The sequence below is a fragment of the Vipera ursinii genome (genome assembly GCF_947247035.1).
Source record: "Vipera ursinii genome assembly, chromosome: 5".
Classification (NCBI taxonomy): Eukaryota; Metazoa; Chordata; class Lepidosauria; order Squamata; family Viperidae; genus Vipera; species Vipera ursinii.
Genome location: NC_139518.1, coordinates 3,871,266 through 3,888,153, shown reverse-complemented (window position 1 = coordinate 3,888,153; position 16,888 = coordinate 3,871,266). Strand labels below are relative to the sequence as shown.

General features: G+C 46.0%; 1 protein-coding gene across 1 annotated transcript in view; it reads left to right on the top strand.

Annotated features, from left to right (window-relative positions):
- Positions 1–16,888, top strand: part of LOC310641122 (solute carrier family 12 member 9-like) — a 127,432-nt gene that overhangs the window by 92,073 nt on the left and 18,471 nt on the right. Inside the window, exon 10 of the mRNA XM_083363911.1 lies at positions 4,943–5,135. Coding sequence (XP_083220037.1) covers positions 4,943–5,135 — 193 coding nt within the window. The remainder of the gene's footprint in view (positions 1–4,942; positions 5,136–16,888) is intronic.

Below are 16,888 nucleotides of genomic sequence, written 5' to 3'. Positions count from 1 at the left end.
GGAAATTAAAAACCAGAATTGGAATTAAAAAAACAAGCAAATTATTTCTGCGCCGTGTCCGGTCAGTGCCGGCGATGCCAGCCCCTTCTTCTGAGATCACCCAGCTCCGTTTATTACAGAAGGATAATTGAGGCTTGTGTTCCAGTTGTTAGATAAGCAAGTTTTTTTGGGGTGGGGTGGGGAGGGGGGAGGAAACAGGTTCGGGATGAAAGAAAGAAGACACTCAAAATCTATTTTGGAGCCGATCTTTCTCACTAGATCCGGCGTTCACCCGTACGTTTTTGTTCCTCCATCGGTCTAATATCCTGCATTGCAGTTGAGGCCAAAATCTCCACTGCCAAGCGAGGCAGTCGCTAAGCGGGTTTTGCCCCAGTTTGCGACCTCACTTGCCGCCATTGTCAAGTGAACCACTGCGGTTGTTAAGTTGGGAAGACGGTTGTTAAGTGTGAGTCAGTCATAAGTGTGAGTCAGTCGCCAAGCGTCTGAATTTTGATCACGCGACCGCGGGGATGCTGCCACGGGCGCTGAGTGTGAAAAGCGGTCACAGGTCACTTGCTGCACTCCCGCTGTAACCTTGGTCGATGAATGAACTGTTGTAAGTCTGTTGTAAGCATCCTTCCCTCCGTTCAGCGTTCTTCCCTGTTTGTGGTTCGCCGTTCTGAACACACCTTTCTGCGGTCGTGCGGATGTCTTTAGTGCCGTTATACAAATGATGCATACGCTGGCTTTGCAATCTAGGGGGTTGTGTCAGAGGAGTTGTGCTATTAAAAAGTGTCTTTCATCGGTTTCCTACCACTTTCTGTTGTGAGGGGTTTTTTTTGTGTTTTTTTTTTAAATTCCATTTATATCCCGCCCTTCTCCAAAGACTCAGGGCGGCTTACAAGCTTAGCAGTAGCCTTCATTCTATGTATATGCCTGCTTATTAGGGCTTTCACACACACCCCAAGCGGCATTATTACAAAGTCAGCTTAATTGCCCCCAACAATCTGGGTCCTCATTTTACCTACCTCGGGAGGACGGAAGGCTGAGTCAACCTTGAGCCTGGTGGGACTCGAACCTGCACTAATTGCAGGCAGCTGGTGTTACTTAAGGAGGCATTAGCCCACTGCTCCACCAAGGCTCCTTGGTGGCATTTTGCTTAACAATATATTCGTTCCTTTGTCAGAAAGTTGTGTGCTTGTGTGTGTTGTTGTTGTTAGCTCTGAAGTCGTGTCCGACCCATCGCGACCCCATGGACAACGTTCCTCCAGGCCTTCCTGTCCTCTACCATCTGCTGGAGTCCATTTAAGCTCGCGCCTCCTGCTTCAGTGACTCCATCCAGCCACCTCATTCTCTGTTGTCCCCTTCTTCTCTTGCCCTCCATCTTTCCCAGCATTCGGCTCTTCTCCAGTGAGTCCTTCCTTCTCATTAGGTGGCCAAAGGATTTGAGTTTCCGCTTCAGGATCTGGCCTTCTAAAGAGCAGTCAGGGTTGATCTCCTCTAGGACTGACCGGTTTGATCGCCTCGCAGTCCAAGGGACTCGCAGGAGTCTTCTCCAGCACCATAGCTCAAAGGCCTGAATTCTTTGGCGCTCAACCTTTCTTATGGTCCAACTTTCACTGCCATACATTGCAACTGGGAAGACCACAGCCTTGACTATACGCACTTTTGTTGGCAGGGTGACGTCTCTGCTTTTTAGTGTGCTGTCTAGATTTGCCATGGCTTTCCTCCCCAGGATCAAGCGTCTTTTAATTTCTTGGCTGCAGTCCCCATCTGCAGTGATCTTGGAGCCCAGGAAAATAAAATCTGTCACTGTCTTTGCCAGCGATATTTTTACTGATTTGTTTGCATTCTGCCTTGATTATTTTTCCAAATAATTCAAGGCAGTGAACATATGCACCCCACCTTCCTCCTCTTATTTTCCCCACAACAACAATCCTGTGAGGTTGGCTGGGCTGTGAGAGAAGGCCTAGCCCAAAGTCACCCAACTGACTATCATGTCTTAAGATGGGACTTGAACTCCCCGTCTCCTGGTGATTGGCCCATGCCGCCCCGGAGGTTTCATGCCTAAATTGAGACTAGAACTCTTTGTCTCCTGGTGATTGGCCCAAAAATCACCTAGGTTCTAGTTGGCTTTCATGCCTAAGGCGGGACTAGAACTCCCTGTCGAATAGTGATTGGCCCATGTCACCCAGCCAGCTTCCAGGCCTAAGTTAGGACTAGAACTCCCCGTCTCCTGGCGATTGGTCCTAAGTCACCCAGTTGGCTTTCTTGCCCAAGGTGGGACTAGAACTCCCTGTCTCCTGGTGATTGGCCAAAAGTCACCGAGATGGCTTTCAGGCCTTGGGCGGGACTAGAACTCCCAGTGTCCTTGTGATTGACCCAACGTCACTCAGCTTTCATGCCTCCTGGTGATTGGCCCAAAGTCACCCAGGCAGCTTTCATGCCTAAGGCGGGACTAGAATTCTCTGTCTCCTGCTGATTGGCCCATGCCACCCAGGAGGTTTCATGCCTAAGGTGAGACTAGAACTCCCCGTCTCCTGGTGATTGGCCCAAAGTAACCCAGGCGGCTTTCATGCCTAAGGCGGGACTAGAACTCCCTGTCTCCTGGTGATTTACCCATGCCACCCAGGAGGTTTCATGCCTAAGGTGAGACTAGAACTCCTTGTCTCCTGGTGATTGGCCCAAAATCACCCAGTTTGCTTTCAGGCCTAAGTCAGGACTAGAACTCACCGTCTCTTGCTTTTTTAACCTGGTGCCTTCACCACCAGACCGAACCGGCTCTCCTCAAGATGACATCTCTCCGTTTCCTATCACCGTATCCTCAACCTGAGTTGAGCAGCTTCCGATGAATTTTTGCAAAAATTCCCAACTGCAAAATTCCAGGCTTCTCCAGGGCGTTATGGATTTGGCAGGGAAAGAAAGAGAAGTCCGTGATAAAAAGATTTTTTTTTCCCCTCCTGCGGCCCATTCATTCATTTTGGATGCACAGAGTAGCCTGGGGAAACCAGTTTTGAAATCCCTTTTCAGCACAAGTACTTTCTGGTTAGAGATGAGCGTGCCGCACGCCCTTAATCGTTCCACTGGGGGAAAGTTATGTATTTTGTATTCATTGCCTTGAAAGATTATTAACCGACTTCCAAGTCTTCTGGGGACGCTGCAGGTTGAAGCCTAAATAAAGACTATTATTTCCTGTAACCCGGCTTGGAATTCCAGCCCAGACAGATTTTGATTGTTAATGATCTGCCCAGTGCCCCAGCCACAAGATGTCTGGGGTGGGTGGGGGGACGTGGCGTGTCCCGTGCCGTCGTAAAACTGCAAAGTTTTAAAGCCTGTGCTATCCTACAGGTAGTCCTCAACTTACGACCACTCAGGGGGTGGCAAGAAAGGTCATGAAGTGGGGCAAAACTCACTTAACAACTGTCTTGCTTAGCGGTGGAAATTGTGGGCTTTATTGTGGTTGTAAGTCGAGGACTACCTGTAGCAGTCTTCCAGTGCTTCAGCGGTTGCCCCAGAGAACAGAGGGTTGACCTATCACCTGAAGGCAGGACAAGAAGCAACTGATGGAAACTAGTCAAGGAGAGAAGCAACCTGGAACTAAGGAGGAATTTTCTGACAGAACAATTAATCGGTGGAACAGGTGAATAGAGTAGAGTAGAGTAGAGTAGAGTAGAGTAGAATAAGAAATGGAATTAGAATAGAATAGAATAGAATAGAATAGAATAGAATAGAATAGAATAGAATAGAATAGAATAGAATAGAATAGAATAGAATAGAATAGAATAGAATAGAGAACAGAACAGAAATAGAATAGAATAGAATAGAATAGAATAGAATAGAATAGAATAGAATAGAATAGAATAGAATAGAATAATAGAACAGAAGAATAGAAATAGGAACAGAATAGAATAGAATAGAATAGAATAGAATAGAATAGAATAGAATAGAATAGAATAGAATAGAATAGAATAGAATAGAAAAGAGAACAGAACAGAACTAGAATAGAATAGAATAGAATAGAATAGAAGAATAGAATAGAATAGAATAGAATAGAATAGAATAGAATAGAATAGAATAGAATAGAATAGAATAGAATAGAATAGGAGAAAGAATAGAATAGAAATAGAATACGATAGAATATGACACAATAGGAATAGAATAGAACAGAACAGAACAGAACAGAACAGAATAGAATAGAATAGAATGGAATGGAATGGAATGGAATGGAACGGAACAGAACGGAATATAGGAATAGAATAGAATAAGAAATGGAATTAGAAATAATAGAATAGAATAGAATAGAATAGAATAGAATAGAATAGAATAGAATAGAATAGAATAGAATAGAATAGAATATAGAATATAGAATAGAATAGAACAGGAATAGAATAGAATAGAATAGAATAGAATAGAATAGAATAGAATAGAATAGAATAGAATAGAATAGAATAGAATAGAATAGAATAGAATAGAATAGAATAGAGAAATGGAACAGAACAGAACAGAATAGTATAGAATAGAATAGAGCTGGAAGGGACCTTGGAGGTCTTCTAGTCCAGCCCCCTGCTCGAGCAGGAGGACTGTCCTATACCATCTCAGACAGATGATTCCAGAAGTTGTGGGTGCTCCATCACTGGAGGCTTTTAAGAAGAGACTGGACAGCCACCTGTCTGAAATGGTCTAGGGTCTCCTGCTTGTGCAGGGGGTTGGACTAGAAGACCTCCGAGGTCCCTTCTCCCTGTTAGCCCACGCGTCTAAGGGGTACCTTCAGGAGACGGATGAAGCCGGTTGTGTGAATGCAGCTTTTGTGTGGAACTGCAACTCTCATCTGCTCCTCCTCCTGGGGTCTTGGGAGCTGTAGTTCAGGACCTTGGCATTGCCCCCCCTTCCCCCCCCAAAACAGAGCATCTTTTCCCAGAGATATTCCAGGGGTCATCACCTGTTACCTGCTCTCCTTCCCCAGGCCCACCTTCAAGTATTTCACCTGGCACACCTGCGTGCTGGGCATTGCCGGATGTCTCGTGATGGTGTTCCTCATCAGTCCCATCTACGCTTCGGCCAGCGTGGCCTTCATGGTCGTCCTGCTGGTGTCCATCCATTACCTTTCTCCCAGCAGCAGCTGGGGCTACATCAGCCAAGCTCTGATCTTCCACCAGGTAAGGACCATTCCATCGGGGAGTGTCTGTTCTCAGTCATTCTGGGTCGTAGTTGTCCCAAAGGTGCTGCTTTTTTTTCACGAGGCCACGGGACGTTTTTTGTTTTTTCTTGGAAGACCTTTCGCTTCTCGTCCCGGAAGCTTCCTTCAGCTCTGACTGGATGGTGGGGAATGGAAGGATTTATACTCCTTGCAGACAGCCGGTCCTTTGCCTTCTTTTAAAGGGTCGTTGAGGCCACTTGGAGGTTCATCTGTGTCTTCAGGGTCACCTGAGTGGTGCAAATGGGTGTGGAGCCTTCTTGGAACCTCTGAAAGAACCGTGTTGTAGATTGGAGACAGATGGTATCATACCCGTCCCCTCTGTTGAGAGAGGGTTCTTCAATTTTGACATAGATGACCTCCAGGTGGCCTCAATGACCCTCTAAAAAAATGCAAATGACCAGCCGCCTGCAAGGAATATAAAGAAGCAAGGAAGCTTCTTCAGCTCTGACTGAATGGTGGGGAATGGGAGGATTTATACTCCTTGCAGATGGCTGGTCGTTTGCCTTCTTTTAGAGGGTCGTTGAGGCCACCTGGAGGCTTATTTGTGTCCTCGGGTTCACCTGAGCGGTGCAAACGGGTGTGGAGCCTTCTTGGAACCACTGAAAGGATTGTGTTGTAGACTGGAGATAGATGATGTCACTACTCAGGTGACCCTGTTGTATCCCTCCCCTTCTCTTGAGGGAGGGCTGTTCAGTTTTGACAGAGATGGCCTCCAGGTGGCCTCAAGGACTCCCAAGAGAAGGCAAATGAGCAGCTGTCTGCAAGGAGTATAAATCCTTCCATTCCCCACCATCCAGTCAGAGCTGAAGAAGCTGCTTGGATGAGAAGCAAAACGTCTTCAAAGCAAAAAAAGGAAATTCCAGTTGCCTTGTGAAAAAAAGGATCTTTGGGACACTCTACTGGGGTCCAGTATTTAATTTTCCTTGGCTCCAAGATCACCACAGACTGGGACTGCAGCCAAGAAATTAAAAGACGCTTGCTCCTGGGGAGGAAAGCCATGGCAAATCTAGACAGCACACTAAAAAAGCAGAGACGTCACCCTGTCAACAAAAGTGCGTATAGTCAAGGCTGTGGTCTTCCCAGTTGCAATGTATGGCAGTGAAAGTTGGACCATAAAAAAGGCCGAGCACCAAAGAATTGAGAAACACATTTTTAAAGGGTTGGGTATTGCCAATAAACTTGCGCATCCTTTTCCTGCACTATTCTGTGGGCGCCCCGAACTCAGACGGGGAAAGGTTTTCAGTTCCCCACCATAAACAGCGCATTTTTGCTGGACTTAAGCAACAAAGGGCACTCAACAGTCACCAGTAAGCAAAGGGAAAAATCAAGGAGCATTATTGCTATTCAGAGGCTGTAATATTGTGCCGGTTGAAACCATGGCTGGACATTACTGTAGACCAGGGGTCTTCAAACTTGGCCCTTTGATGACTTGTGGACTTCAACTCCCAGAATTCCTCAGCCTGGCTGAGGAATTCTGGGAGTTGAAGTCCACAAGTCATCAAAGGGCCAAGTTTGAAGACCCCTGGTGCATACGATTGCTTTTTCATTTCTGCAAGTTGCTTTTCTGTGGCTTAAACGGCAACCGAGAGATTTCTCTCCTGCACTTATAATTGTTCTGTACCAGCCTGCTACCAGCCCTGCAGAAAAAGCAGGGACAACCCCTTTACAAACGGCAAGAGGCTGGAATAAAGCCTGCCAAATTTATTAACATAAAACAGACACCAACCATGAAACAGGAGCTATGAAACAGGAACTATTCAAGTGGTTGCCTTCAGCAAACCAGCCCTCCCACACATTCCCCTTTTATACAGTTCAGGGCGTGGCTTCTGTCTGCCTCCTTCCGAGGTGCCCCATTGCCTTCCTCTGTTTACTCCTGATTGACTGCCTCCTGTGTCGGGCGTCCTTAAACAGGGCCAGCTGTGGGTCATCTTCATCCACGCTGTCAGGCTCACACAGCTGGGTCTCCGTCGTGACCAGGTGGGAGGGGCCTGGCTGAGGGCTCTGCGGAGCCTCAAGGCCATCATCAGCAAGCTCTCCAACACCCCCCTCCTCCTTCTCTGAGTCGTCCGACCCAACTGCCGAACCCACAGGCTGACCCTGAATCACAACAATAATGCTGTGAAGAAAGGTCTAGCACAGGGGTCAGCAACCTGAAACAGTGAAAGAGCCACTCGGAACCGGTTCCCTCACAAAAGGAAAAACTGGGAGCCGCAAAAAATGTGTGCGCATGTGCGTACATGGGCGCATGCGCAGAACAGGGTTTGACTGAAGAGTGGAGCCAAGGCGAGCTATGCCACCTACCCTGCATATTTGAATTGATTGGTTGGACTTTTTTAGTCCCACTTTTTTTTTTTGACTGCACATGGCAAAGGACTGGGAGCCGCAGGAGACGGCTGAAAGAGCCACATGCGGCTCCGGAGCCACGGGTTGCAGACCTGTGGTCTAGCACACTAGCCATAGCCAACTCACTGCGGTTAACATGCCAAGGGACAAGAGTTATATTAATATCAGAGAAATGGTGGAATAGGATCATTAAAGAAAGGATGCCAAAGGAGGGAGCGAATTTAAATTACAACATTTTTAAAATTATTTTAAATAAATTAAATTGTATTCTTGAATGGTCCCACCGTGAGTTTGCCCTGGCAAGTTAGCCGTGGCGAGTTGTCAAGATCCGTGCGAAGAATATGGGTAGCTGCTTTTTTGATATCTTTCCCCCCTTTTCTTGCACATTTAGCTTTTTCTCTGATTTCTTCCTTTTTTTTCTTTCTTTCTTAGTTTATAGTAGTTTGTGTTAGCTATTATATTTCTTTTTTAAAAGTTTTAAGGGATAGGATAGGATAGGATAGGATAGGATAGGATAGGATAGGATAGGATAGGATAGGATAGGATAGGATAGGATAGACAGTGAATAGACAAAGGGATACAAGGATGGAGAGAGAGAGAAAGCAAAGAAAGAGAGAGAGAGAAGGAAAGGAAAGGAAGGAAGGAAGGAAGGAAGGAAGGAAGGAAGGAAGGAATAGATAAAGGAATAGGTAGAGAGAGATATGGATGAAGAGAAAGAAAGATAATAGAGAGAAAGGATGGCTGGATGGATGAATGAAGGATACATGGATGGAGAGAGAAAGAGGAATAGATAAAGGAATAGAAGGATATATGGATGGATAAAGAGGGAGAGATGATAGAGGGATAGATAGATAGATAGATAGATAGATAGATAGATAGATAGATAGATAGATAGATAGATAGATAGATAGATAGATTATAGATAGATAGATAGATAGATAGATAGATAGATAGATAGATAGATAGAGATAGATAGATAGATAGATAGATAGATAGATAGATAGACAGACAGACAGACAGACAGACAGACAGACTTTTTTATTTATTTTTTAAAAATCTTCTGCCAAGACATCTGACTCCTTACGTTTCTTTTTGCCATCTCCTAATTAAGATGCCTCTGTTTGACGTCAGTTTTTCTCCAGCCTATGGAGGTTGTTCCTCTTGATCCGTCAAGCAGTTTCTTGCCTATCTCACTGCCCATCGACCCACCATTTTAGTTCGGCCTTTTGGGTGTTTTTAATTTGCCTTCTGGGACTGGGCAGCCATTTGGGGCCCGAAGCCTTTTCTCTCCGAAGCTAGAGATCAGCTAACTCAAGGAGAGCACAGCGTTTCTTCCTGGACTGTGGATGATTCCATATCTGGACAGGAATTCCTCAGATATTTCTAAAGGTGTTTTTTCCAGCCGCCGTCCGTCATCTGTCTTCTGTATTATTCTTGCCCCCACCCCCCTTAAATCAGACTCAACCAGCGGATGAAGCCGGCAATGCGGCTTCTTCTAAACCAGTGCTTCTCAACCTTGACAGCTTGAAGACAGGTGGACGTCAACTCCCAGAATTCCCCAGCCAGCATGGCTGGCTGGGGAATTCTGGGAGTTGACGTCCACCTGTCTTCAAGCTGTCAAGGTTGAGAAGCACTGTTCCAGACAGATGAGCTGGTCGAAATGGTGGTGTCATGGTTCCGACAGATGAAACTCTTCAAAGAACTTCGAGGCATTGTTTACCTCAAAGAATCTTTATTTGAGTAGCATGGCATCGGCACTTACATAATCGAAGCCAAAAACGGAGTTCCCCTCCCCCCCAGCACCTAGTATCAAAGCGCAATTCCCTCCTCCAATTAACAGTCACAAATCACATTCCCCAATTAGCTTGAAGCGAGGGCTTCCTCTCCAACCCGCCAATTCTTTATCAGCTCAGGGCTCAGTCACCTTGATTCTCACGCTAAGTTTAGTGTTGCTATGTCTAGCTAGACTCACATTCACATTCCCCCCCCCCGCCCAGCATCATCTAATTCTAAAAGCGAAAGGGGAAAAAATGGCTACATTTCCATCTGTTGTCAAAGCAAAAACATCCGACGTTCGCAGCGTTGACACATTCGCTTAGTAAGTTACGACGGCATTGAAAAAAAGTGACTTAGGACCCTTTTCCCCACGACCGTTGCACGTGGTCACGTGATCGAAGTGTGGAGGCTCGGCAAGTGACTCGCATTTACGACGGTCGCAGCGTCCCTCCGGGTCACGTGATCCCCTTCTGCGACCTTCAGACAAGCAAAGTCAATGGGGGAAGCCAGATTCGTTTAACAACGGTGTGACCAATTGAACAGCTGCAGGGATTCACTTAACAATGGTGGCAAGGAAGGTCATAACGCGGGATCAGACTGACTTAACAGCCGTCTCGCTTAGCAATAGAAATTGTGGTCATAGGTCCAGGACTACCTGTAATGACACCAGGTTGAACATCCAGCATCCAAATTCACAGTGGAGACCTCTTAACTAGTGGGAAGCGTCCACTGTTTAGCAAGCGGTCCAGAAGCCGCCATCTTGACGTTTTTGTCCACCCTGCAGTAACCTGTGCTGGCCAAAGAGGAGACAAACATATTTTTAATCCCATTTATATCCCGCCCTTCTCCGAAGACTCAGGGCGGCTTACAATCTAAGCACCAATCAAATGTGCTTAGCAATATGAGTTATCTAGTTATCTAGTCCAACCCCCGGCTCAGGCAGGAAACCCTCTACCATTTCAGACAGTCTCTTCTTAAAAACCTCCAGTGTTGAAGTAGCTACAACTTCTGGAGGCAAGTCGTTCCACCGGTTAATTGTTCTCGCTGTTAGGAAATTCCTCTTTATTTCTAGGTTGCTTCTCTCCTTCATTACTTTCCATCTGCTGCTTCTTGTCCTGCCTTCGGGTGCTTTGGAGAAGAGCTTGACTCCCTCTTCTTTGGGGCAGCCCTTGAGATATTGGAAGACTGCTATCATGTCTCCCCTCGTCCTTCTCTTCGTTAAACTAGACATACCCAGTTCTTGCAACCGTTCCTTATATGTTTTAGCCTCCAGTCCCCTGATCATCTTTGCTGCTCTTCTCTGTACTCTTTCCAGAGTCTCAACATCTTTTTTACATTGTGGTGACCAAAACTGGATGCCGTATTCCAAGTGTGGCCTTTCCAAGGCCTCGTAAAGCGGTATTAACCCTTCACGTGACCTTGATTCTATCCCTCTGTTAATGCAGCCCAGCGCTGTGTTGGCTTTTTTGGCAGCTGCAGCACACGGCTGGCTCATGTTTAAGTGATGGTTCACTAGGACTCAGAGATTCCTCTCACAGTCACTACTATTGAGCAAGGTACCCCCCTATACCCGTGGTGGCAAACCTATGGCACGCGTGCCACAGGTGGCACACAGAGCCTGTCTGTGGGCACGCGTGCCGTTGCCCCAGTCCTAGGCCTTCAGCTGGGTTTTATAAAACCTTTTCACTTTAGGCCTCGGCTGCCGTGTGCAAAAAAAAAAGGTTCAATCAATTTCAACTTCTCGCGGGGAAAAAAAAGATCTCGCAAAGTCGAAATCGATTGACTGAACTTTTTAGTCTCACCCAGTCTGCTGTTACTACTGCAGCCACGCCCACCCAATGGGCCATGCCCACCCAATGGGCCACGCCCACCCAATGGGCCACGCCCACCCAGCACCCAATGATACATAAGTGGGTTTTGGGTTGGAGTTTGGGCACTCGGTCCCTAAAAGGTTCACCATCACTGCCCTGTACTATACCTGTGTGTTTGGTTTTTCTTGCCTAAATGTAGAACCTTACTTTTTTCACCGTTGGATTTCATTTGGTTAGGAGGAGGAGGTTTCACCATCTCCATCCACTTGGCCCCTCGCCCCTCCAGTTGCTCAATTGCCAATGCCGGAGCAGGTGGTCATCCTTATTGGAGATTAATTTTTCCGATAGAATAACAACATTCCGAATTTGGATCTGCTTCCTGCGCTGGGGTCTCTTCTGTTTCTGCATCACCCTTTGAGCAGCCGGCTCGCCCTTCCAGCTGGTGTGATCCCCGCCTTCCGCCTTTCCCCGGGAACCGTGCCCAGCTCCTGCAAACTGGGCCTGTTGCCCAGGGCCAGCCTTTTAATTTGGGTGTCATAAAACCGACATTTAAAAGCTCTAGTTAGGGGTTTAATGGAAGAGTCTTATTAGCCAGCTGCTGTTTCCCTGCACTGGCTGGCAAAGCCAGAGCTCTCCTGGGGCCAGATCAGATTGTTTGATCAGACATTTTGCCTGGCATTTGGTTAGCAATGCCAGGCCGTCCATTCCGGGCATCTTGTGAAGGGCCTCATTATTAGAGGCCTTGTGGGTTAAGCTCTCTTGCCCTTAACACAGGGCAAAGCCGCCATGGAGGATAGGTAGGTAGGTAGAGAGAGAGGAGGGGAGAGAGAGAATGAGATGAGATGAGATGAGATAGATAGATAGATAGATAGATAGATAGATAGATAGATAGATAGATAGATAGATGATAGATAGATAGATATGGACGTACAGATGTACAGATAGATGGACGGATGGATAGATAGATATGATAGATTGTGAGATAGAGATAGATAATATATACAGAAATGATAGCTAGATAGCTAGATCGAGATAGATAGATCGATAGATCGATCGATAGATAGATAGATAGATAGATAGATAGATAGATAGATAGATAGATAGATAGATAGATATGGACGTTCAGATGTACAGATAGATGGATGGATGGATAGATAGATATGATAGATTGTGAGATAGAGATAGATAATATATACAGAAATGATAGCTAGATAGCTAGATCGAGATAGATAGATAGATAGATAGATAGATAGATAGATAGATAGATAGATAGATATGGACGTACAGATGTACAGATAGATGGACGGATGGATAGATAGATATGATAGATTGTGAGATAGAGATAGATAATATATACAGAAATGATAGCTAGATAGCTAGATCGAGATAGATAGATAGATAGATAGATAGATAGATAGATAGATAGATAGATAGATAGATAGATAGATATTGACAGATGGATGGATAGATGGATAGATAGATATGATAGATGATGAAATAGAGTTAGATAATAGATACAGATAGAAATGATAGCTAGATAGATCTAGATAGATAGATAGATAGATAGATAGATAGATAGATAGATAGATAGATAGATAGCTTTATTGTCATTTTTTACTGTGGGCACAATGGCACACATTAAAAATTAAATTTAGTTGCTCTCAAAGTGTACACCTACATAACACACATTTAAACACACTATATACAACATTCGTGTAGACCTACATCCTTTACATATAAGTGACATAAATATTAATCACTGTCCATCTTGAATACATAGCGGAAGGAGGAAGCTTGAGAGTTCACAAGGTTGATACTATGAGGCAATATATAGGTGGTCCTCAACTTACGGCCCCAACTGAGCCCCAAATTTCTCTTGCTAAGTGAGAAAATTGTTAAGCGAGTTTATCCCCGTTTTACGACCTGTCTTGCCGCGATGCTTAAGCGAATCCTTGCCGTTGTTAAGTTAGGAACACGGTTGTTAAGTGACTCTGGCTTCTCCCTTGGCTTTGCTCGTCAGAAGGTGGCAAAGGGGGAAATCACAAGACCTTAGGACGTGGCCACGGTCATAAATATGAGTCAATTGCCAAGCGTCTGAATTTTGATCATGTAATCATGGGGTCGTTGCAACAACCCTGTCAAAAATAGTCACAAGTTGCTTTTTTCAGTGTCATTTAGCGAGTGGCTACTAAACGAACTGTTGCAACTTGGGGACTACCTATAGATCGGTGTTTCTCAAACTGGGAACTTTAAAGTGTGTGGGCTTCCATCTCCAGACTCCCCCACCAGACTTTTTCCTTCTTCTTCTGGCACGTACCTCTCACAGGAGGTCACACCAGACAATTTTGATTGCTTTCGCAGACACAACACATTATGAGCTTCCCTCCTTCTCAGCGCTAAACTATGCCCAGAGTTGCTGTCTTGTGCATCGCGTTCCCACTTCTGACTAAGGAAACGGCAGGCTCATAACTGCAAGCGCAGCAGCTTTTTAAAGCAGCCCTGTCAATCAATCCCAGAGAGAAGACACGGCTGCTTTCAAGGGTCAGAGATCAGAGCCACGTTTATACCCTCCGGAGGGTCTTTTTGGGAGCATCAGATGCCCAAAATATTTGCAGCATCACGGAGAGACATCCAGAGCAGTGGAAAGTCCTATTGCACAAGTCCCATTGCAACAACCCAGAGCCACACAACCAGAATGCCACCTTCATTCCAAACAAAGTCACAAAAGAAATTGCCAGGGTAATGATTTAAAGGCCAACCAGCTGATGTAACGTAAGGCCGGATGATGCAATGATAAGAATGACTCAGCAGGTTCTGTGTCTGTGTCTCTTTAAGAGCAAGCAGGGTCTGTGTTCCTTTAAGAGCCTGAGTATAAAAGGGAAGGCTTTGCTGGAGTCTCTCTCTCTCTCTCTCTCTCTCTCTCTCTCTCTCTCTCTCTCTCTCTCTCTCTCTCTCTTCCGTTTCCTGTTGCAACTGTATTACCATGTGTATGTAATTTGTTCCTAGTGTATATGGTAGACAGTGTAATATAAACCACCATTTAATATAGACCACTGTTTACTGTATTTACTCCTGAGTTACCTCAGCGCAGTAAGACTGTGCACGCTCTACACAAATGAAATTTCTGTTATTTAACAGAATAACAAAGTTGGAAGGGACCTTGGAAGTCTTCTAGTCCAGCTCTCTGCTCAAGCAGGAGACCCTATGTACCATTTCAGACAAAGAGTTGTCCAATCTGTTCCTAAAAACCTCCAGTATTGGAGCATCCACAACTTCTGGAGGCAGGTTGTTCCACTGGTTAATTGTTCTCACTGTCAGCAAGTTTCTCCTTAGTTCTAGGTTGCTTCTCTCCTTGATTAGCTTCCATCCGTTGCTTCTTCTTCTGCCTTGAGGCGCTTTGGAGAATAGCTTGACTGCCTCTTCTTTGGGGCAGCCCCTCAAATATTGGAACGCTTCTATCATGTCCCCTCTAGTCCTTCTCTTCATTAAACTAAACCAGGGGTCTGCAACCTTGACAACTGTAAGACTTGTGGACTTCGGCTCCCAGAATTGCTCAACCGGCATCCTGGGAGCTGAAGTCCTCAAGTCTTAAAGTTGTCAAGGTTGCAGATCCCTGAACTAGGCAAACACAATTCCTGCAACCGTTCCGTTGACATGTTTTAGCCTCCAGTCCCCCGATCCTCTTTGCTGCTCTTCTCTGCACTCTTTCCAGAGTCTCAACGTCTTTTTTCTAGCGTGCTGACCAAAACTGGAGGCAGTCTTCCAAGTGTGCTCCCCCTCCACTCTTCTAAATGTATTAGTTGGAGCCCTATTTAAAACTCCACCAACCCCCCCCCCTCCATGGACCTCCAAGTGGCTGTAGCCAGAGCCCTATCTGCACAAGAGGTCACTTTGTGGATCGGGACTGGGAGTTTTCCCAACAAGATTGAAAAAAGAGGCCCAGAGCAGGCGGAGAGCAAGCAGCAAATCTCGCAAATGCCACTTGGGGATTTCTCTCTTTTTAATATCTTTAGCTCCTGGCAGTGACGGGACCGGGACGAGAGGCAGTGACAGATTGCAGGCAATCAAGAGCTGAGACCCGGGGCGGGTGGAACGATTGCAGTAACCTGAGATTCTCTGCCGAGCTTCAAGGGGAATAAATCTAGGGAATAACGTTTACTTAGCCAGGGTGATGTGACCTGACGGAGGCTGATGAAATACAGTTGTTGCCGGTAGTGAAGACAAATGTTACCAGACCAAAAAAAAAAAAAAAACCACGACAAAACCGTAATGTGCAAGTGAACCCTGAGATTCCTTTTGCACTGACTTGGCAGGGCTCAGAGCGCGTGGAGATCAATCCATCAGAATAGAGCTGGAAGGGACCTCGGAGGTCTTCTAGTCTAACCCCCTGCTCCAGCAGGAGACCCTATACCAGGGGTAGGCAACCTCGGCTATGCAATTTCAGACAAATGGCTGTCCAGTCTCTTCTTAAAAACCTCCAGTGATGGAGCACCCACCATTGTCCCACCTCCCTACTCCTTTTCTCTATACTAAAAGGTAAAGGTAAAGGTTCCCCCGCACATGCGTGCTAGTCGTTTCCGACTCTAGGGGCCGGTGCTCATCTCCGTTTCAAAGCCGAAGAGCCAGCGCTTGTCCGAGGACATCTCCGTGGTCATGTGGCTGGCATGACTAGACGCCAAAGGCGCATGGAATGCTGTTACCTTCCCACCGTAGTGGTCCCTATTTTTCTACTTGCATTTTTATGTGCTTTCGAACTGCTAGGTTGGCAGAAGCTGGGACAAGTAACAGGCGCTTACTCTGTTACGCGGCACTTGGGATTCGACCCGCCAAACTGCCGACCTTCTGATCGACAAGCTCAGCGTCCTAACCCACTGAGCCACCGCGTCCCTTTCTCTAGACTAGCCATACTCAAATCCTGCAGTCGTTCACTTGTTTTAGTCTCCAGGTCTTTAGTCATAAAAGAGCCAAGGTTACCTACCCCTGGGTTAGACTGTAGATTACATCCTTCCACTGTGTTGGAGAAGGGTGAAAAGAAAAGCCGAATGTAGTTGTCAAATTAGTAACCCAGTTAACTGAACTCCCCCACTGAATTTGATCGCAGATCATCACCTGATCCCCGGGGGGGGGGAGGAGGACCCTGGCAACCATTCATAATTGTGAGCCAGTTGCCAGGCATCCAGATGTGAATCAAGTGACCATTGGGGATGCTGCAATGGTCATACGTGTGAAAAATGGTCCTAAGTCATTTTTTTTCCCCAGTGGCGCGATAACTTTGGTCGCTAAACAAAAACGCTTGTTGAGGATTACCTGTACTTGGCTTCCATTCATCGTTTTATTTTTCCTTAGAAGTGAACTCCAGTTTAATGTCACAATTTTGAGTCTCTCGTTTGCCCATGGATAAATCTTGAATTTATGTAATGATAATTTAGCCAACCTGAACACCCAGCCACCCACCCAGTGATGGAGCATCCTGTCCTCCGTGTCAGGAAGTTTCTCCTTAGTTCCAGGTTGCTTCTCTCTTTGCTTAGTTTCCAACCCTCGTTTCTTTTTCCTGCCCTCAGGTGCTTTGGAGAATAATGTCACCCCTTCTTTTTTGGGGCAGCCCCTCAGATACAGGAACACTGCTATCATGTCCCGTCCCCCCAGTCCTTCTTTTCTCTAGACTGGCCAAACCCAAGTCCCACAGCCGTTCTTCGTATGTTTTAGCCCTTCAGGCCTTTGCTCATTGTAGTTGCTCTTCTCCGTACTTCTTCCAAAGTCTCGACATCTTTTTTTGTAATGT